Genomic DNA, 22,401 nt, shown 5'->3' on the forward strand with positions numbered 1-22,401 from the left:
TATTTTTTCAAGTCTTTGCTTGAACCTCGTTACTATAAGCAAATCAGACGCATCCTCCCCACAAGTATGTGATTAAGTGCATGGTTGATACTGAGTTTATAAAAAGTATATAGCCAAAGAGAACACATATTAGACACTTCCACATGTACTTCAAAAAAAAAACAAACCCAAGGGTGGGGAGGGGGAAGCTTATTATAAAATATAAGCAGAATCCAACATGTCATCATTTCTCCTGAGGACTCATAACTTTATCCCAGCACAAACCTGCCCAGAGGTGTAAGTGCGCTCCAAAGTCCAGCCCTAGAACCAAGTGTCCTGGGAGGAGCTGGCAGCCCACGCCCCGAGCAAGGCGGGCAGCAGGACAATGCCCAGGGATCTGTGGAGGTGCTCCGCTACCGATTCAGAAAGAAAAGCAGGTGTCAGTCCTTCCTCCCCACCTCAACGAGTGCGGCTGACAGGACAGCAAGCCCTCAGAGCACCATGAGGAAGAGCGGAGGAAAATTTCCTCCACAGGAAATTAGCGAATCTCCTACTGTAACTGCATAAATATTGGGTATTTCTTCTGAGGTACAGCCACAACAGCAGAAGTAAGTGCAACACAGGACCTAGGCAGATTTATAAGTAATTTTTAATTAACTGAACCCTAGAATATACCTTTGTTGCGACAATACTCCTGAGAGCCCGGTAACACAGATTAGGCTACCACACAGGCATTAATTAGAAACAACAACACCGTGTGGCTCTCGGAGGGCCGCGCTCCCCGGCAGATCCCACGGCCCGTGCCGCTCCCGCCGGCAGCCGCGGGGAGCCGGGGCGGCCCTGCGGCGCCGGGCAGCGCCGCCGGGGCGGTCACGGCCCACGGGCCCGCGGGCCCCTCGGCGCTGCCACGGGAGCCGTGGGCCCCGCCAGGCGCTGCGCCCCCACCCAGAGCGTCCCGCTCAGCCCCCGGGGCTGCTCGGCAGTGCCGGCCCCCACAGGGACCGCGCGGCGCCGGGGGCATCCCTCAGCCCGGGCGCCGCTCCCCTCCGGCCCCCTCGGCCCCCGAGCAGCCGCTCGTCTCCACGGCAACGGCGGCCGCGGGACGGGGCGGGAGCGGGGCCGAGGAGAGGCTCCGACGGGAGCGGGGCCGAGGAGAGGCTCCGGCGGGAGCGGGGCCGAGGAGAGGCTCCGGCGGGAGCGGGGCCGAGGAGAGGCTCCGGCGGGAGCGGGGCCGAGGAGAGGCTCCGGCGGGAGCGGGGCCGAGGAGAGGCTCCGGCGGGAGCGGGGCCGAGGAGAGGCTCCGGCGGGAGCGGGGCCGAGGAGAGGCTCCGGCGGGAGCGGGGCCGAGGAGAGGCTCCGGCGGGAGCGGGGCTGAGGAGAGGCTCCGACGGGAGCGCGGCTGGGGCAGGAGCAGGGCGGGAGCGGGGTCGAGGAGAGGCTCAGGCGGCAGTGGGGCTCAGGACAGGCTCAGGACAGGCTCAGGAGAGACTCAGGACAGGCTCAGGTGGCAGTGGGGCTCAGGACAGGCTCAGGACAGGCTCAGGAGAGGCTCAGGCGGCAGTGGGGCTCAGGACAGGCTCAGGACAGGCTCAGGTGGCAGTGGGGCTCAAGAGAGGCTCAGGACAGGCTCAGGCGGCAGTGGGGCTCAGGACAGGCTCAGGACAGGCTCCGGCGACAGTGGGGCTCAGGACAGGCTCAGGACAGGCTCCGGCGACAGTGGGGCTCAGGACTGGCTCAGGAGAGGCTCAGGCGGCAGTGGGGCTCAGGACTGGCTCAGGACAGGCTCCGGCGGCAGTGGGGCTCAGGACTGGCTCAGGACAGGCTCCGGCGGCAGTGGGGCTCAGGACTGGCTCAGGACAGGCTCAGAACAGGCTCAGGTGGCAGTGGGGCTCAGGACAGGCTCAGGAGAGGCTCAGGACAGGCTCAGGAGAGGCTCAGGTGGCAGTGGGGCTCAGGACAGGCTCCGGTGGCAGTGGGGCTCAGGACAGGCTCCGGCGGCAGTGGGGCTCAGGACAGGCTCAGGTGGCAGTGGGGCTCAGGACAGGCTCAGGTGGCAGTGGGGCTCAGGACAGGCTCAGGACAGGCTCAGGAGAGGCTCAGGACAGGCTCTGGCGGCAGTGGGGCTCAGGACAGGCTCCGGCGGCAATGGGGGTCAGGACAGGCTCAGGACAGGCTCAGGTGGCAGTGGGGCTCAGGACAGGCTCAGGACAGGCTCCGGCGGCAGTGGGGCTCAGGACAGGCTCCGGCGGCAGTGGGGCTCAGGACAGGCTCCGGCGGCAATGGGGGTCAGGACAGGCTCAGGACAGGCTCAGGTGGCAGTGGGGCTCAGGACAGGCTCAGGACAGGCTCAGGTGGCAGTGGGGCTCAGGACAGGCTCAGGACAGGCTCCGGCGGCAGTGGGGCTCAGGACAGGCTCCGGCGGCAGTGGGGCTCAGGACAGGCTCCGGCGGCAATGGGGGTCAGGACAGGCTCAGGACAGGCTCAGGTGGCAGTGGGGCTCAGGACAGGCTCAGGACAGGCTCCGGCGGCAGTGGGGCTCAGGACAGGCTCCGGCGGGGGCCGGGTCTCGGCAGCTGCCCCGGGCCCGAGCGCGGCTCCCGCAGCCGGCCGGGCCCTGCGGGCTGTCCCCGCGGCCGCCCTGGGGTCGGAACGGCGACATGGGGACAGCCGGCCTCCACTCGCCCCACGCCAGGTCTGAGCACAGGCCCGACCTCGGCCGGACGAACGGGGACCACAACTTTTGTCCTGCATTATTCATGATCTCACCAGTGGATACGGGGGGAAAACCCGCCGAAATATATATATCTATATATTCATTTCAAACTATTTTTCAGATTGCTTCAAAATTCAAATTAATTAAGATTAATTAAAAATTAAATCAAAATTAAAAAGCTCCAAAAGTGATTTTTTAATTTCACTTACATCTTTAATGTAGAAGTAACTCCAGTGGGGTTGGTATTTTTAGTTTCATGCAGCATAACAGGAGAGATGGGGACTTGCTATTCTACTGTGGCAGAGCTGCCGAGCAGGGAACAATCGGACTGGGGCCTTCATCTGGGGAAACAACAGGCAGAACTGTAGGGATGAAGAGGAGACGCGGGAGGAAGACTGTCCTCCAAGAGTGGCCTCGTTTCCCTTCCTCTAAGCCATTCCAGTTTTCTACTGCCTCCACCAAACCTGAAGAGAAAAGGGGAGAGGAAAGAGGAGAGTCTTCCCTGCCTCTGCCATAGCTGACCCCAGGAAAGCCACAGCCACAGTCACCCACCGTGCTTTACCATTCCCCTGATGCAATTAATCCTTAATCCTCTTGGAAGAGCTTCCCTTTTCACAGGCAAAACTTGTGCCCTCCCATCCCTGCCATTCTGGGAATACGAATGTAGATGCTCATGAAAAGCAAGTAAATACCTGGTCCACAGGGGGAAGAGCCTGCATTTGAAATTCAGGCCTGTGACTGAAGAGAGAAACTCTAAAAAGCAGCAAATTAGAAGGAATATGGGATCCTGCACAGACCTAAGTGTAACTTTTACTTGCATCCCTTTATCATTTAATCAGAGCTGATGGCATGACTCTTGCAAGCAATTGTGTGGTCAGTATTGATGCCCAGATGAGAGAAATGGGCTCCACTGTGCTGGATACACAAAAGTATCACTGCTCCAAAAATTACCAGTGTCATCTGAAATAAGAGGCAAGAACTGAACAGCAAAGCAGCAGGGGGAGGAAACGGGAGGATCTTGGCAATTCAGATGAGATTACTTGTCCTTGGATACCTTCATGGTCCTGTTGAATGAAGATCATTTCCACCTGTTCAGTTCATTCACCCTTTTACTATTAAATCACCAGTTCCTCAGAGTAAAGGCAGTCCCTAGACAGAAGGTTCCTTGGTTATGTCATAACTCAAGAATATCTTGTGAGGAACAGGAGATAGTCTGGAAAACTAAGATGAGGTTTTACAAGGAGAGACATTTCTGAACAAGCAGCAGAGCAGCCAAGACTGATCTCCTCTGTTAGATTTAACACAGTATATTCAGAAATGAGGGATTAAAGTGGAACTGTTTCATGCAAGGACTTTTCAAATGCCTTTATTCACCAAAGAATATCACATCTGAAAATATGCATGTACCTTTTTCCCAAGAGGATGTCTTGACAACAGAAAGCTTAACTGAATAGCATTCACAAAAATACTAAGTGTGCACAACAACCCTTTGCATAAAGCAGACTTAGCATGATGTTCCAAAAATTAACAAAACAGGACCACGTAATTGCTGCTACAAACCACTTCAAGAAGGCTACTACGCTGGGGCTAGTAGTATAAAATAATTTTTATTTCAAATTGTATTGAATTTATCTGTTTACAGATCTCTTCTACAAATTCTACATCTCAGAGGCTAATTGCAAACTAAAAGTTGGATATGAAAATACGAATATGAAAAATTAATTCCTTCAATAACCGTTCAAAGTGAAGACTGGCAAAATCTGTGACATTGTAATAAAACACTTGAACTAAAGTTTAAACAAGGATTTAACAAAGACTTATTCTCTTCTCTGTGCAGCATTCAACATGCATTTCAAGATGAGAAATATGCCTCTTATTTAAGGAGTTTACTCCAACAAGCATTCTGTTCTTCTTTTTCTGAGAAGAAATCCATACAGAAATGTGGAATAATACAGTGTTTACAAAGTCAAGAGTGCAAATCCATGGAAAATGAACACGCATATGCATCCTCAAAGACACAGGTTAGAACAGATAAGTATAATTTCTACTACTTGGCAATGCTGTTTCTATATCAGTTGCTTTAGGGATGCTTGTTTTATTAACTTTACATACTTGCATGACATCTGCTGTGACACCATGAATATAAAATATTCTACAGAGTCAGGACGCTGAAATTTTACTCTCACAGAATACCCAGCTCTGCTTTTTCAACCAAACACAGTTAAAGTATAGAAGGATATCCCTCTGCGTCTGTCTGAGAGGATGCCAGACAGGGAAAATGGAAAGCTCTGCCTAGCTGCATATCTGAAATCAGTGAAGCAAAGGAGAAGAGACCATCAGGGAGACTGCTAAGGTCCCTGATTCTCAGGCCCAGTGTAAATTAGAGCCCAGCTGGCAGTGGTACTCGGGAGACCATACGCTAGCCGAGGATGGCTGGAGCACAGCATGTTTCAACCATATGTCTGACATACTGCCTCCTTTCCAAGGGTCTCTGGCATAGCAGGGTTTGGATAGGCTCTCGCTCAGCTGGCCAGGTTCAGAGCTCTCCTCTTCTTTGTGCTGGAACAATGGCAGCGGGGCTGCAGCTCGGCTCTGCCGCGGCAGCCCAGGCGGAGCAGCAGCCCTGTGGTAGGGACACGTTCTGTGCTGGAAACGCTCCAGCTGAGCCCGCCTGCGTCACAGGTGGGCAGGGAGAACCACCGGGGGTTAGCACGCAGAAACCATCGGCCACAACACTGTCACTGCTGTCTTTTCATACTGTTGGCAGTAATGAGTTTTGTTCTGTATTGTTCTCACTCTGCAAGTTCGCCGCAGTCCCACAAATTCCAATTCGCAAATCATTTTATCCAACAGACGAACATCACTACCTCAAAATGCTCTTTTCGCTTTCTCCTTTCAATTCTGTAATTTTTTTCTATTATTTAGATATTTTTCAAAATAAAGGCATGCTTAATTCCATTTCTGTGTGCTGTTAAATTCAGGTTCCGGAAGAATTTGCTCCATTTGCTTTTCCTTCCATTTTCATGTCATTGTTGTGACACTTTACTGAGCTGCTGCTCTCTCAGGTTCTGTCCCTGCCATGCAGGATCCAAACCCCTTTGGTCTGGTATTTGTCAAAGAAAAAGCGTGCTGAAATGCTGCTACATAAATAAGCAATGCACCTATGATTCTAAAGGTGCCGGTGCCCAAAGAACCTAAAGTGTAAATGATTTGTTATAAAAGGGCCATTATAGCTCTTTTCTTCATTCTCTATATTCTGTTCAGTGATTTTTTTTTTCAGTTTAACATATTCCAGACCTTTGCTGGCAGAAGCAATGCGTATAACCTCCCTTAGAAGTGTATTCAGTTGGGAGCTGCCTGGCTACACAGGATTTTATACCTCGTTCAGCTAAGTCAGCGATCCATATGCAAAAATCAAGCGTTCAGGGACACCATGTGGATTTGTGACATTCTTCAGAGTACTTGGTGTCTCTAATAAACCAATGAATGGATTAAACTCAGCCAGAAAAATGTTTCCACCTTTCTGTGACATATACAATATGGGTAAGATTTATTTAATAAGTAGCTAAAAACTAACACCACACACATTACTTAAACAGGTTAAAACACTCCTCAGTTTTATAACCTGTTTAAGAAGAGGAGGAAGAGCACTTAACAAAATGTGTGAAACTCGAAACACCATGCTGAACATTAACATGGGACATCTTGATTATGTAAATTTCATTTTGGAGGTTATCTTTGGCTTATAACAGTTGGAAGCAGAAGAGACAAACAAACCTTTCCTATACTGTATTTCCTGACAAGCTATTTCATCTTGGCATTCCAGGACAGATTATTTCTTTGTATCATGCTGTTGTCACGAGTTAGGCACTGGATAATGGATAGTTTTAAAAACAGTCCATCTGTATTTAGTCAATAAAGTAATGGTCTGTAAACTTACTCAGCAGCAAGCTGTTTCTTGAAAAGAATAGAAGAGCATTCAAGGGAAAAGACTGACAAAACTTGGTTATTTCCTAATAATCAGATTTTGTTCTTTGCATGGTCATGCTTACTGCTCTCAGGAAACCCCTCATCTGTCTACAAATGACAAACAATTATTTGACTTAATTAGCAAACTCTGGGCCAAGTTCCTGTTCCAGAATGATTGGCACTGCAACTGGCTTGAAAACTTGCTTCAACTGGGAGGTTTCCTTTCTTTTCCTTATACGTCAACTAACTGTAGCAAGTACTGAGATTTCAAGATTCTTAATATTTTCAGGTTCCTCACAAGAACAAACCTTTCTGGAGGCTCAACAGATACGTAACATCAGCTTTCCACAGCTTCTGCTTCGCTCTCGTGTGCAGTGACGGAAGCGATGGTGGCAGTCAGAGCACCCACAGCCACCAGCCTCTGTGTTTAGATGTTGTCTCGGAGACAGAGCCAAAGCCAGTCACAGCTGTGAAAACCCACTGAAAGCAACAGTCATGTAGCCTTTGCTGACTGAGCGTGCACCTGGTGTGCAACAACTACTTTTGAAATCCCAGTCACTTACTCAAATCTTCTCTTCCAAGATGAAAGTCCATCTAAGCTACAGTGGTGTCTTAACTGTGACCGAGATGAGTACTAATCTACATATAGACATTGATTCCTTTGTTTTAAAGGGACAATCCCTTAATTCTCATTTATCTGCTTTAAACATTTAATGAAATGATCCCTTTTCTCCCTTACTTCCTGCTTTATCTTAAAATACCTGGTAGAACATGGTGAGTTTCAGCAAGGACCAGGCACTCCACAGTTTTCTCCCTGCACTTATTGTAGCTGGTGGAAACGTTGGTATCATCGCCAGAATGTCCTGAGTTATGTAACATAACAAGTGCTGAAGTCAGGTTTAAACCCAGGATAAAACCCATGATGTAAGGAAAAGAGTAAGAACTAGGACAGGATGAGGTCTACTACCACAAAGTCATACAGGGCCCTCAAGAAGAACACCAACTGGAAGTTGTCCTGCTCTAATTCAGAGCGCACGGCGCAGAAGAGGTTGATGTTGTTTGTCAATTTATGCTACTTTCTTTCACACATCTCAAAATAAATTGTTAGATCATCTTTTTGACAGGAAACTTATACTCATTTAAATCAGCAAATTTTCACAACCTAGTAATATTCTGTCCTGTAACATACACACTTTTTTTTTTTTGGGAGGGGGGGGAAGAAAAAGCAAATGAGCCAGAGTTCCTTATGGGGTTCTCTTTCACAGTCTTAGGTGTGAACTAATCAATAAATATTTTATCCATTTATTAAAAAAAAAGTAAACTATGGAATAATTAGATATAAAGCCAGATTCATTAACAAAATCCAATTCCATTTTTAAGCATCTGCAGAGAATATAAAGAACTCTTGGTAAGAAAAAAATCCAAAGTATGTATTCTGAAGTACGTAGGATTGCAATGAACACATGCTGGGAATTTGGTTAAGAACTTTTAAGGATCCATGATAAATTACAACTTATAATTTTTAATTCTAAAATCCTGCAACCAAGCTCAGGAATCTTCTGATTTTGCTTATTCTGATAAGCATATTTTATATTGCTTTATAGGGAGGATAATAGAATTGTTGAGAAAATAAGTTATATTCAGTTCTAACAGTACTTCTTTTTTGTTCACTACATACTATTTAATATTTTCCTTTGTACACTACTTGATAGTTGAGCTTTAAGGAAACTCTGAAAAACAACATTAGGATTCAAAATACAGTGGAAGATTTTATTTTCAGGGTCACAAGTAGCATAGCGAGATTTCTCTCTTAAACAATGACACTTAGTATCTCTGTAGTTCTATGAATACTTTTGAAGTGTCATATTAAAACCAATCTCTTGGCCTTCAGGCAAAGAGAAGCAATTAGTCTTGGAGTTGTGAATAAATAAAAATCCATTTATATACCCGTCCTTGACACGTACCTTGCAAATCTTAGAAACTTCATCTAGTGGGAAAAAAAAAAAAAAAAAGTTAAATCATGAACACCAGTACTAATCACAGCACAATGTTGCTTCCTAAAACTGTTTAGTTTATATCAATCTTTTAAGTATTGATTCATATGTATATGTTCATACATATTGAAACAAAAACAACAGAAAGGCACTCACACACTTGAGTGAGAAGAAAGAAACGAGAGCGTGCATATAGAGCTGTAAAGCGTACCTTTATTACTCTCAACATTAATAGAGGCAAGAAGAAACACAAAGCTCCCAAGTACACTGTCCTTTTCTCAGATACAGTAAAAACAATCCCCGCACAAGTTACGTACCACGCGCAGGCTTTTTCATCCCAAGTGCTACTGTGTCTTTGCTTTGATCTACAAGCAAACAAACAAACCGAATCCTTATTATCCGTGCATCCCATCTCCATGCAGCACAATTACATAGTGCCTGTCACAGATGTGCTGGGATGAGTCAGATCACAATTTCTACTTTTCACACAAGTGCAGTATTTTTAGGTCTTCTCTTTCCTCTTTAGCGTGTCTCAGTGAAGAAGTATCCTATTTTTATGCTGCTCTGATTGCTGCTTGAGATTCTCGTATTTATTTTTCACTTAGCAGTCAGTAATTCACAAAGGAAGTAAAAATTATGATGCCAAGTCATTCCAAATAGTCCGCCCGCACCCCTACCAAAAAGTCGAGTGAAACTCTGGCTGCGCGGCGGGTCACCGTCTCAGCGGAGCTTGTCCTCCCCGCATCCACTTGTTGACCCGAGTGCTGAGGAAATGAGAGTACTTAGGCTACAGCCTTGTGCAACCATCAGGTGAGGCAGCTGGCTGGGGACACGCCTGTGTTCGGAGGTTATTTTAGAATAAAATCTACCTCTTTGTGCCGTGCTCACCGAGTGCCAGCCTGGAGGTCAGAGGTGGGACAGTGACCCCCCACAAAGGATCACACCTGGGCTGATGGGATGGTCAAGGAAAACAAATTTTAGTCTGTTCTGGATGCAAATCTCTCTGCTGACCTAGTTCTCATTCTCCTTTTCATTTCAGAAGCTCAGCTAAAAATCCATAAATTAAGGAAATTAACTGATGGAGCCTCCGGCATCTTTGTAAGCTATTTAAATCTTTAAATTTACAACATCTTCTGCATATATCAAGTAATTGAACTAACTGCAGGGATGTAACTTTAATGAGAAAATTTCCCTCTTCTCCTGTAGTTTGTACTCTAGAAGGGAAAAAAAAAAAAGAAAAAAAAAAAAGGCAAAAAAAAAAAAGCTCCCCTTAGGAAAAAAGTTTCTGTTTATTCCTGCCACGGAAGAAAACTTTAACCCCCCCCCCCAGTTTTAGGGTGTCGTGCCCGCATCGCTCCGCGGCCGCGGTGGGGCCGGGGCGGCGCAGGCCCCGGGGCGCGGGGGGCGCTCCCGGCCGGGCCTCTCGGGGCCGCGCGCAGCGTTGCGTAACGGCCGCGCGGCGGCGCGCGCTAGTGGGCGCTGCAGCCCCGCCGAGCCGCCGGCGCGCGGGGCCGTTCCGCGGGCGCGCGGGGCCGTTCCGCGGGCGCGGAGGCGGCGGGGCCCTCCCCGCCCCCGCGCGGGGCGCGGCCGAGCGCCGGGAACGCCGCGGGGCCGCCCGCCGGCCGCGGCGCGCTGGGGCGCGGAGCGGCCCCGCACCCTCCGCCAAACTTCCGCGGGGAGCGGCGCGGAGCGGGGGCGCATTTCCCGCGGCGGCGCGCAGAAACACGCGGGCACCGGCAGCCCCGCGCCTCTGGTTGAAAGTTGAGGGAGAGATTTGCCTTTTTCTTTTTTTCTTTTTTCTTTTTTTTTTTTTTTCCCCCTTCACGGGGGGGTTTCCCTGCCGGTCCCCCCCCCGGTACGGGGGCCGGGCGAGCTGCGCGCCCGCGGAGCCGCCCGCGGAGACCCGCGCCATCGCGCCGCGCGCTCTAATTGAAATGGCGCTTTTGGCCGGGGGCGGGCTGCCAGGGCGCTCCGCAATAGCACAATGCATGTCGATAGACGTCATTTGGTTTTAATGGCCTACAGGAAATTTGGCGTTTACAATGCGAGACATTAGCAAAGGGTGAAAGGGAGGGGGAGGCAGGCAGGATGGATGGCTGGGAATAATTGCAGCCCCCCCCGGCCCCCGAGGCCCCCCGTCCGCACCTCGGCAGCGCTGGGTGCTGCAGGGAAGGGGGGGGGTCGGCGCTATTTTTTTATTATTTATTTTTTAACTTCATCTAGTTTATCAACAAGTGCAGAGTGGGTGCTACCCTAATTGTAACAGAGGAGTCAAGAGATGTGAGAAACGTGCCCTGTGTTACTTATTTGGGAGCTGAAAATTTATGCCTAGTTGAAAATGCCTGGGGAAATATTACATCAGACCAAATGACAATGATTAAAATCAGCTTTTTTCCCCCCTTCCCCCCCCCCCTCTTTTCCTCCTTCTTCTTTTCAGTAAGTCTGTTGAAGGACGTGACAGTGGCCTGATCCTCCCCAACACCGAACCGTTATCCCCCGGCAGGGCCGGGCCGGGTCGGGCCGGGCTGCGCGGGGCTCCGCGGGGCAGCGCAGGGCTCCCGCCCCGGCCGCGCCGCGCGGAGGGGCTCTGCGGGCGGCGGCGCCGGGGGCGCGGGCTGGGGAGCCGGCTGCCTTCCCAGCCTTATTTCATTTTCAAGGGCTGTATTTTATTTTATTCGGGGGTGGGGGGGTCGGGGGTGGGGGGAGTACATCTGCAGACCTTCACCAAAAGGAGGGAAAAATATCCAATTTTCATCGCAAAATTAGCTAGGGCGAGAGCAAAGGGCTGAGCTAATTGTAGCCTAATCCTCTGCCCTGCAGGCGTTTGCAAAGCCCTGAGCAAGAATTCGCTTTTTTTCCTCCTCTTCTCCCTTCCCTCTGTTATTTAGAGACGGGATTATTGCCTTTCTTCTCATAACAGCCTCGGCAGTTTCATTTAAAGGCTTTTTTCCCCCCCTTCTCTCTCTCACACACACACACAACACGCACAAAATAAATAGGAAAAGAACCAGCAAAAACAGGGGAAGAGAGAGGAGACCAGAGCAGCTTTAAAAATAATAATAATCACAGCAGGATCTGCGGAGCAAAGATAGTAATAAAAGCAAAAAGCTGAGCCCATCCACACACAGCCCCGGCAGAGCCCAAAGCCAAAGGGGGGCTCGCAGATCTCTTCTGTGCTCAAGGTAAGGACGGCGGCAGCGGCTCCCGCAGCCGCCCGTGCGCCCGCCCGTGCGGGGCCGGAGCGCGCCGTGCGCGCCGCGCCGTGCATCGCATCGCGCCTCACCGCGCGGTCCGCGCCTGCTCGCGCTCCTTCCCCCCCCACCTTTTTTTTTTTTTTTTTTTTTTTTTTTTTTTTTTTTTTTTTTTTTTTTTTGGAAAGTGCCTCTTCAAACTCAGTCGGCTGCCGGCTCCGGGGAGCAGCGGCGGAGGGGTGTTTTTTTAAAGCTACAGGATCCATTTGCAGCCGCCCCGCGTTGGTAGCGCCGCGCGTGTGTGTGCCTGTGTGTGTGTGTGTGTGCGTGCGTGCGTGTGTATGTTTTGTTTTGCTCCGCTCCAGCATGGGCAGCGCCGGCGGAGCCCCGCGGCCCGGGGTGCCCGCGCTCCCACTGCCCCCCCGGCCCCGGCTCTGAAGACGGCCAAGCGCCAGCGCGGCGGAGGCAGCGCGGCTCGCTCCGCGCTCTCGCATGGTACACGCGGAGCCGCGGGCTCGGGCGGGCGGAGGGAGCGCGGGGTGCGCGGGCCGGGGCGCGGGGCCGGCGGCGGGGCGGCTCGGCACAAAGGGAAGGCGGGCGACAATGGGGAGCGCCGCGTATGGAAAACACGGGCGGGCTGTGAATGAAACTCTGGCGCCAGTGAGAGTGGAAGGCTTGGTTTGGGGTAGACTTCAAACCACTCTAGGCTATAGTTTGCATTCCTGCTCCTGCATGCGATGTGGCACACTTCTGCAAAATTAATACATTAGCCTGGCTAATGCTCACCACCATTGGCTGCGCGGAAAATGTGCAGGATCGGGGATTCGGGCTTGACTTTTTTTTTCTTGCATTCATCTAAGACATCTCCTTTCTTGTTATGTGGGAATAAGTAAAGGACGCCATGTTGTGCCTTTTTTTTTTTTTTTTTTTTTTGGTTGAATTTTACCTTTGGGCGTACAGTGTGTTTCAAAAGAAAAAGGCAGAAGTTGAGTGACCGGGTGCGTTGCTCGCTGGTGATTTCCCTGACCATCAGTAGGGAAAAGCATTTGGGTGACGTGAAACTTGCACTAAATAGAGTGGAGACTGCCAGGGAGAGGCGGGTTACGGGGTGGGGGGGGGAGAGAGGGAGGAAGGAAGAAAGCCTTTCCTTTTTTTTTTTTTTTTTTTTTTTTTTGGTGGGGGGAGCAACCAGCGCTTCAGAGGGAGTTCCCCCTTCCCCTCCCCCCCCTTCCCCCCCAAAAGTTTTGGGCACGGTCTCTCGGTGCAGTGTTCAGTAAAGCAGCGTGGAGGTGTGTGCAAATGTTTATGGACTTTTAATTTTGGAGCCACCGAGCCCAGGGTTTGGTAGCCCCCCCGGCCCGCTTTGTCTTTGGGCTGGGAGCACGGCGTGGCGTGGGCAAGTAGTCTCGGAGTGGCTGAGGAGGCAGACCGAGCGGTCGCCGTCCCTGCTCAGACAGACAAAGGTAATTGCCCAGTCTGGCTGTGCCCCTCCGGCAGCGCCGGGCGCAGCCCGGGCACGCAGGCGCTGCCCTGCACTCACGGCAGCGCCGGGGGAACTTGTGCCCCGCAGTGCCGAGGATGGGGCGGTCGGGGGGCTGCGCTGCGTGGGTTTAGCCCCAGTGCGGCCGCTGGTACAGAAATGAAGGTCCCTGGGGAGGAAGAGCAGCTTCCCCGAGGCTCCACAGCCCGGGGGGAGCAGCCGGGCCCCGGTCGTGCGGCCCGAGCCGCCCCCAGCCCGGCTCCCCGGGAGAGCGGCTTCATGGCAGGTCCGTAAACCTGCCGTTTTCATTTCACGTCTTAAATGTGCATGAAGGAATTAAACTGCACGAGTGAATAACAGCATTAGTTTCAATTAATTTTTATCCTGGCAACAATAAACTTTAGAAACAAAGCGCTTTTACATCCTTAATTAGTCTTGCTTCCCATCTGTAGTCTTTTAAGTGCCTGCTCCTTGATTTAACTTTGTCCCTCCTTCAGAGCCGCCTCCTTTTTTATTATTTTCCTTTTTTTTTTTTTCGTTCCCCTTCCAGACTGCTGCCTGTTTCTTTCCTGCAACCTTTCACCTCCCTTGTCCCTATCTGTCTGCTCTGCTCTGTGCAGTTTATTTCTCCTGTATTTTCCCAACATCAACAGCAGTATTGGTTACCATGGCCCCAAGCTATGTGCAGAGGTGGGAAAGCTTCATCCGCCCAAAACTTCTTACACTTTTGAAGTCTTTCTTTTAGTAGGATCTGAAATGTATCATCTAGAGTGTGTATTAAATGAACAGTATTCCTGAAGGCTTTAGAGCAAGAAAGGCAACACCCTGGAAAATTCTGCAGTCTTTCAGCATTCTCTGCCCTAGGGTTATAGCCCTGGGCACGGAGCTGAATGGAGCTCTTACAACTGCCTTCTGTTTACCTTTTATGGTTAAAATAACAGCTTAGCAAAGAAGCAACTTCATGGAGAAACGATTCAGTGAAATCATCTCAAGCTGTAGCAGCATAGCTAGTTTAATCACCCCTAGAGAGCTGAACAACTGTGAGCACAATGGGACACAAAATCATTTTGTGTGTAAATGAGCATGGCATTGTGATTATTTCACTTTGCATGGGCAAATAGTTTTTACAAGCAGTTAGCTTAGGAAGGCAGAAAAAGATAAGCTGGCTCTGAAAGATCTTGGTGTGTAATGTTTGAAAAACTAAATATTCACATAATTTGGGAATCAGGCTCTATTGATTTTGCCTTCAGCAGGTTCCGTGTGTTACTTATTAGAGCAGGGTTATTGCCTGTGCCACTAGTTGGGATGCTGTATCCTGTTGTAGGCAACTAAAGAGCAAGGATTATTTTACATGGTTTAATAAATGAAGTTTGTTAGTGTTTCTGCGATATTTACCCTTAAGGTTTTAATTTTCTCATCCATATTAGAAAATATGTGCATAAAGACTTTCACTGGATAAATACATTTAGGATTTTGCTTTGTGCATAAAATAAGTACATTACTCAGTGTGATGAATTTTAGCTGTGTGTTACATTAAGAAGAGGAAGGAGTCATTAAGAAAGGGTTATGGTACCTTAAGAAATGGGGGGGTTTTTTTGGGCTTGCTTTTTTTTTTGGAGCAATCGTGCCCTTTATGTAGTGCTTTGCAGTTGTGCCTCTTGATAATTTGCTCGTACAAAAATGATTGAATTTCACAATTTTAATAAAAATCCAGGATTCATTTTTAAATATGAATCCTCTCCAGCCAGTGTTTTAATTCCCCTTCTCTTCCTCTCCCCCCCAAAGCCAGTGGCACCTTCAATAAGTATGAAAAGCCATAAAAGTTTGAGAACTATTTTAGCTTTCCAGTGATTTTCTATAATTAAGTGTTTTTTCAACACATGCTCTAGCTGAGAAATGCCAAAAGCAGAGGATTGTTCAAAAGGTCCCTCCAGTGAATAGTATAAATTAAATATCTACTGTGTGAGTATGGCCTCACTGAGAATCTCAGTCTTTACAGATCAAGGAATTTACTGGTATACTAACATTAAACAAAATCCTAAGATAGCAGCAGTGTTTAAATATGCACAAATAGATTCGTATCACTTGATCTTTAGCTATCTGTGCATATTTTAAAACTGATGTCTGTATTTCAAGACAAATGGTTAAATGTAAGACACATTTGCAGAGGACTGCAAGTCCTTTGATTTCATTTGGAAATTGTAACAAGGGGTGCAGATGAGCCCTAATTAGACTCTTGTTTTGTGAAACTGCATGAGATTTATTTCTAAGGCAGCCCTGTACCGTGCAAGGTCTTTACCTTTATCATTAGTGATAATGGTTGGGGTCTGAACAAAGACAGGGTTGACATTCAGCCTGGATCTTCTGACCCTTTCGTTTAAGTGAAGGAGTAGAGACTGAACATGAGTTTACAGTGCTCTTTGGTAAGAAAAAAACCAGCAACCTTTGTCTGTGTTGGCAGACAGATTAGTAAACACGTTGCTAAAACACTGTAGGTACTTACCTACTAAGTTGTTTTTAAAAGTTAGTTGTTTTATTTATGCTGTATGACATATTTACTGAAGGTTGGCCACAACAAGCTCTTGTGGGAAACAAGAAAGCAACATCTTCGGTCATGAAAGGATTCAGTCACTTTCCTTGAAGGTGGTGCTGTAGTGAAAATGTTAATGCCCAATTTTGCATCGGCTGACACAGAAGTCCTAGGACAGAGTTGGCATTTGCTTCGTGTTCAGTGCAGATGTCCGTCCAGCCTCTGAAGAGACAAGGATGTGGATTCATAATGGGGTGATGTATTTCTGTGCTGTAGATGCAAGAAATTCTTAGGAGCTAACCAAGATGAAATACAGTAAATGGAGATGTTGTGATGACTTTGTGAAGCTGTTCAGATGTGTTAAGATTTTTCAATCCCTTTCTCTGTAGCTTGGAAATTATTTTACGAAGAATGTTGCTCATTTATGTTCGTCAAGTGGCGTAGTCGGGCATCTCGTGCAAAATAACTGCTAAGAGAAAGGCAAGACCAGCTTTAGATTTCTTAGAAACATAGTCAAAGTGATGTGGGAGAAATAGAAATCCACTTTGCAGTGCTGCATGTAAAGTGCTTGTCAGATGCAGGGAAGAGCCTGGGCGCTTGGTAGCATGCTTGAATTACAAAATACCAGGAAAATTAGATTATATTCAGAAATGTCTTCAACTATAATGTTTTGCATGTGTTGCTTTCCCCATAAGGGGGAGAATGGATGTACATTTTCTTAAACTTTTCTAAAAGGGTTTTTACCGTTTGACCTGTGTGCCGTCTGTACCGTCTGAACTGAAATCAGCTTTGAGACACACGTTTTGTGCAGAATGAGCTCTGCTTTTCTGAAGAAGAGAATTGAGGAATTTTCTTTTGCTTGGTTGTCCTGTTCATTTTTAAGACATTTCAGTATTTTTAGCTTTGATTTTGCTGAAAATTTTTGGATTCAGTTCAGTAATTTCACTAATTTTCCAATATTTTTAGGTGGATTGCATTAGGTGCATTGTGGAATTTATAATTTCACGTGCTAGATTGTACAGTGCTTTCTTGTCCTGAAAGCATGGGTCAGTTTATTTATCTTTCTGTTTTCACTGCTGCCAGGTATTAATTGCTTTCAGTTTGAAAGCTTACTAGTTGTTTAGGTCTAATATTAAGGCTTAACTGAAAATTATCCATTTATTTCACAATTATTGAAAATAGGCCAGAAAATTGATCTTAGTTTGATGTGAAATTTACTACATGTATAAACTAAATGCCTTAGGTACTGAGGAAGTCACTAATTTAGAGGTGTCTTGTTACTGAGACAAACTTGCAAAAACCCCCTGAATCCCAATTCACAAATTGCTTATTCGTTTGTCAGGGGATATTTCACATCTAACACATAAGCCCACGACCTTTAATTAGAATTTTGCAGTTTGTTTTATGCCCCTTGAGGCTGACACCTTGAAATTTTTTTTTCTTGATTTCTTATTGCTAATAAGCATCTTTCTCTTCCCCTCTGGTACTTGGAAGAAAATGATGCAAATACACTTAATTACAGTGGTGGCAATAATTTGTTAGCTGAATATGTGATCAGGCAGATGCAAAAATGATCTGATTAGATCTGTGATCACACTGGAAAGAAAGGTAACACACTGCAACATTTAAGGGAAACTGTTCTTTTTGCTCCCTTTGCAGGAGGGAAGAAGCATGTCCCGTCTGTCTCTAACACGGTCCCCGGTTTCTCCTCTGGCTGCTCAAGGAATTCCTCTCCCAGCTCAACTCACCAAGTCCAACGCTCCCGTGCACATCGATGTAGGAGGACACATGTACACCAGCAGCCTTGCTACCCTCACCAAGTACCCAGACTCCAGGTAAAGACCTCGGTGTTGCCAGGCTCGCTGCCTGGTTCTGTTCACTGCATGCACCTGTGAGGAATGTTTCAGCGCAAAGTACGATTTATTATATATTCGCCACTGATGAATAATTCAGTTTCTGATTTATACAGTAACTTCACTGGGGTTCTGCAGAAAAAAAAGGCCTGTACAATTTATATATTATTTAGAGAGTCTATTCATTTTCTCTCTCAACATCTTCTGTGCTCTGCTGATACGTTTGAAGCACCTGTTGGCGTGCTGGCCTAGATTATTTCCAGCTGTACCAGGAAACTCATCTCTTTCAGGTTTAAGGGGAAGAAAGGTTTTTCTTCCTCGAGGAGAAAGAATGGTTTTACTGCTGTGGGACTAATGGATGTTTCTGTTGGGCAGCCAGAATCCTGACCTCAGTGGTAGCTGTGTGCCCCAGCAGTCAGTTCCTTTGGGCAGTGCCTGGCTGACCCACTCTGGCTGCTGCAGCTGCAGACTGGATGAAATTCCTGTGTGTTTAAATGTAGTGCCTTGTGCTGGACAGGTTGGTGACGTGGCTGGCAAGGTTTATGTAGATCTGGCCGGTACTATCCCAGGATAGACTCCAGATATGCCGAATTAGGAATAGATGTGGCACGAGATGGTATCTGTGTATGACAAGGAGTGTCTTTATTGTTTGCCTGGCTGCCAGTCCTGCAGGGAGCTGGCGGAAGGATGGGGACCCTGGGCAGCGTGGAAGGCACTGCTCTCTGAAGGGTTAAAGCACATTCATGGGAGCAGGACGTTGAGAGGTTGCTGATTTTGATTTACAGTTATGGTCACTAAACAGTCCAGCTTTTTACCACTGAGGCTGCGCACGGTCCAGAGGGTGAGTTCCAGAGGCTGAGTGTGAGTTTGGGGCAGGTGTGGCTGTGCTGGGCTGGGGTGCCCCGTGCTCTGTTGGCTCTAAAGCAAACCAAAGCCCAGATTTTGTTGCCAGAGGTTTTGCTACCTGCATGGCCAGAATTCCATAAGAGAGAGATTTTTTTTTTTCTTTTTTGGTATGACAACCAGTGTAAAGAGCTAGTTTCATTGGAAGATTTTTCTTTTAAAAGAACTAAGGGGTTTTGCAGATTTGGCAGGTTCCCAAGCAGTAAATGACATTTATGGAGACACCTTGAAATGCCTCTAATATCATAAAGCATATGGCTGTGATTTCATTCCAAGGAAGGGGAGCTGCTGAAATTCTCTTGGAAAAAAGCCCAATTATTAAAATATGTATATTTTATGGTCAGACCAAAACAATATGATTTTTTTGGACAGGGTTTAATAAAGTCTTTGTGGTAGTACTTTAATCATAGAGAAGAAATATGTTTAGTGAAGAGACATTTATGATGGAGAAACATACAAATGGTTCACAGTATTAAAAAATACAGTGAAGATTCAGCGGTTGTAATAGAGTGACACATCTGTTTCCACAGTTTAAAATATTGCTGCTATTTTTAAAATATGCCCCACATCAAACTTACTTAATAAAAGCTTCAGTTATGGAAGCTTTGGGAGAATATATATAAATTCACAGATTTTATTTCAAGAGAGTAGCGTACTGAACCAAAATATTTTTTTCCTGCTTGATAAATAACAAAGGCACATTTCTTCATATTTTGAAAGTACAAAACTGACCAGGGCTTTCATGCTGCCTGATGTTTTGCTGTGTGCTGTGTTTTGTTTATATTGCTATGTTATCTCAGAAGGCTTGAATGCTTTTTCAGCTGCTCAAACTTCAGTTCTCACTGAAGTGAGAGCTTCCAGGATGAAACCTGTAGATGACATCATTTTTATGCCAAAAGATGACCATTCACCAGCATCCCAAGTAGGACATATTGCTCGATGCATTATGAGACAGGGTGAAGGCTATATCTTAATTTATTATTATTTTTTTAATATAATTGTTTTTGCTGCAGTGCTGCATGGTGGATTTAGTTGTAAGCCCCTCATTGAGTATTTTGCCTGGTTGAGGCAAAGTACTTGCAGTTATTCCCGTGGGATGGTTGGAGCTCCTGATGCTGCTTCCCTGCCCTGTTGTGTGTCTTCCATATGGCACAGACTGGCTTTCCAGTGTGGCTGGGAGAGGATTCCCAGGTCTCTCATGGGGCAGGAGGAAGGAGATAACTCTTCTGAGCAAAATATCTGGAAGTAATGCCAGGGCACTGCTGGCTTCTGCTCAGAGGCAGCACAGAGAGGCACGGCCACGCTGATCCTCATGCAGAGCTTTCTGGATTATTTTGGACAGCATGTTAAACTCTTGGTTTGAGCGTGAGTTGAAAAGCTTCAAATCCAAGAAATCACACAAATGTATACATTGTATTTCAGCAAAACGTACAAGTATATGCTGAAATGCTTTGCTTAATCTTAGCTGCAGTCGCATAAAATTTCACTCACTGAAATTGAAAACTGTGGGAATAAACTTCCTTTTTATTTGTTTTACAATTTGTATTGCTTTCTCTGTGCTCCCAGATCCCAAAGAGCTTTTAGCTTGTAGGCTTTTTAGCATATACTGTACTTGGATTTTTAAGGACACCTGGATTGTGAGCCTGTGTATAAACTCAACCCGGGTGTGCATGCACAGAAACATCACGTGCTGATGGAAAACAGGAAAAAATAAATCCCCAAGTCGTGTTTAAACTTCCTCAGTATTTTGAGGAGGTCCAGTCCTACTCAGTCCTGAGCTAATCCAATTCATGCTGAGTTCAGTGAGAGGAAGGAGCTCCCAGGAGCTGGAGCCCAGCAGGAGCAGTGTAGGTATGAGCAGTTGCCCATTTTGCTGGGCTGTCACCCCTCTGGTGTGACACAAATGACACCTGACAGCAGCAGCGTGGCACATCCCTCCCTGGGACTCTGCCCACTGGGCTGGCTCTGCCTGGCTGGGCCAGGTTCTGTGTGTGCTTGGCTCTGCTTTGGGGAGGGAAGGAGGGAAGGGACCCCACTGGGAAATCGTACTCAAGTCAGTGAATGGCCGCTAATGTGAGGCCAGAGGCCAAACCTTGCATTTCAGAGATCCCAGAGTTGTTTCAGAACAACTTTGACAAAGTCTTTGATGTTGTTTGTATTAGTGCAGCTGCTGTGATCAGAGCATTTGTCCATTGATTAAATTTGCATAAGTAAAGGGTGCCAGATTAGGCATTAAAGGGGGTAGGCTGTCCTCTTTCCCGGAAATTTTTATGGCCTACATAAATTCTCTTAAGAGGTGAAAACTTGAGCAGCTCCCAAGTGGTATGACAAAGGAGAGGAGAGGTAAACAGCCACTGTCAGAGGTGGTTTCTGAACCACTCACACGCACCCACTACTCTTGCACACCTTTCCAGCTGGCTTTTTGAATTAAGCCACGTACAGGGGAAAAAAAGCTGGCCTTCCGGAGGGTGAAAGTAAAGGGAAGTGAGAAACAAAAATAAATGGTGATCAACAGCTGCATAATGATGGTGGTCTCAAATAGTATTAGTGTTATTCCCACATCCTCTACCTGCTTGTGGCCACTTTCCGTGCTTACCCAGAATTGTCATTGAAGTTGACAGGCTTCGAAGGTACGGGGAGGTTGATGATGTCTTACCTGGGTCTGAGGCTCAATTTCAGTAGTTTCAGCAAATTCTCCTATTTAAACTCGGAATTCTTGTAGTTCTGAATTACAGGTTAAAAAAAAAAAACAACCCACCAAAAAACCTCTCATGAATTCTAGTGACTCTTACCATCAACATTTTGCTTCTATAGTGACTGGATAAGTAGAGAAATTATTCATCTTTGTAGCATTTGCTCTGGAAATTTCATTCCTGTTTTCACCCAGAGGACCTCTAAAACAGCCCTTTCACACGTTGACACTTGAATGTGGATTTATGTGACAGATTGTAAAGGCCTCAAAACCTCTAGCACATCTACAAAGTAAGTTGCAAATTGTATTTATCCAACAGAGTGAGACAATTTTTACATTTAGGAAACAAACCTGCAGCGGAAGTCCAAGCTCCTTCCGTGCAGTCAGGAATACCCAAAGGCATTGCCAGATCCCCCAGTCTTATCCCCTGAACTCTGGCAGACATCTCATTGACTTCAAGCAGAAAAGAAGTAGAACCTCCAAATCCCTGTAGACCACAGCAACCCCCAGCTTCTTGATTTCACTGGAAATTTTGATACCACTTGGAATTTTTGTTAGAAAGCAGAACAGGGTTTTTCATCAGAAGCCTGTCCTTTCCGCAGTCCTGAATAATGTTTTTATCTCGGAGAATTGCTGTGAGCTCTCTCCGAGTTGTGCTGCTGTACGAGGTAAATATATTTACCTTCCATTCTTGGATAGTTTGTATCTGTGTGTAACCCTCTGTTAAAGATATTCCATTTGCTGTAAAGGCTCATGCTTTCTGTGGCTTTACTTATGCCAGAGGGGAGCAGGAATGATTTCTGTGGAAGTGCTGCAGTCCAGGTGGGAACAGTGAGTGCACAGAGAGCCTCCCTGATGGTTTGCAGCCAAACTCCTGGGGGTTTTTGGGAGCTCTGCTCCCAGCCTTTCCCCTTGGGAGGATGGAGCTCCCTGGCCCTGTGCCCCCTGATCTCAGCTTTTGGCACTGCGCTCTACCTCCCCATCCCTGGAGCCTGTGCCCTCCGAGGAAAACCAGCGCAGGTTTCATTATTTGTTTCAGGAACTAATGACCTCTCCACAGGGCACTGGTTTTCCCGGCAGGTCCCTGCCTCACTTTG

At 47.2% G+C, this 22,401-nt stretch overlaps 2 protein-coding genes across 4 annotated transcripts in view; both read left to right on the forward strand.

Annotated features, from left to right (window-relative positions):
• Positions 1 to 480: 480 nt before the first annotated feature.
• Positions 481 to 2,849, forward strand: LOC136296074 (PE-PGRS family protein PE_PGRS26-like). The gene is made up of 2 exons (XM_066194897.1): positions 481 to 534; positions 711 to 2,849. Exons 1-2 carry the CDS (start codon positions 481 to 483, stop codon positions 2,847 to 2,849), a joined length of 2,193 nt encoding a protein of 730 aa, XP_066050994.1.
• An 8,514-nt stretch (positions 2,850 to 11,363) lies between these two features.
• The window catches only part of KCTD15 (potassium channel tetramerization domain containing 15), a 46,085-nt gene continuing 35,047 nt past the window's right edge, over positions 11,364 to 22,401 (forward strand). For 2 of the 3 annotated variants that reach the window (XM_066194900.1, XM_066194899.1), the window contains exons 1-2: positions 12,042 to 12,341; positions 17,516 to 17,691. In XM_066194900.1, coding sequence (XP_066050997.1) covers positions 12,339 to 12,341; positions 17,516 to 17,691 — 179 coding nt within the window. In that variant the 5' untranslated portion in view covers positions 12,042 to 12,338. Of the gene's footprint in view, positions 11,838 to 12,041; positions 12,342 to 17,515; positions 17,692 to 22,401 lie in introns of those variants that run through there. The other variant, XM_066194901.1, reaches the window with a different exon arrangement.

The sequence above is a fragment of the Chamaea fasciata genome, unplaced genomic scaffold, assembly GCF_029207755.1.
Source record: "Chamaea fasciata isolate MVZ Bird 193981 ecotype frontalis unplaced genomic scaffold, bChaFas1.0.hap1 SCAF_12, whole genome shotgun sequence".
NCBI lineage: Eukaryota > Metazoa > Chordata > Aves > Passeriformes > Sylviidae > Chamaea > Chamaea fasciata.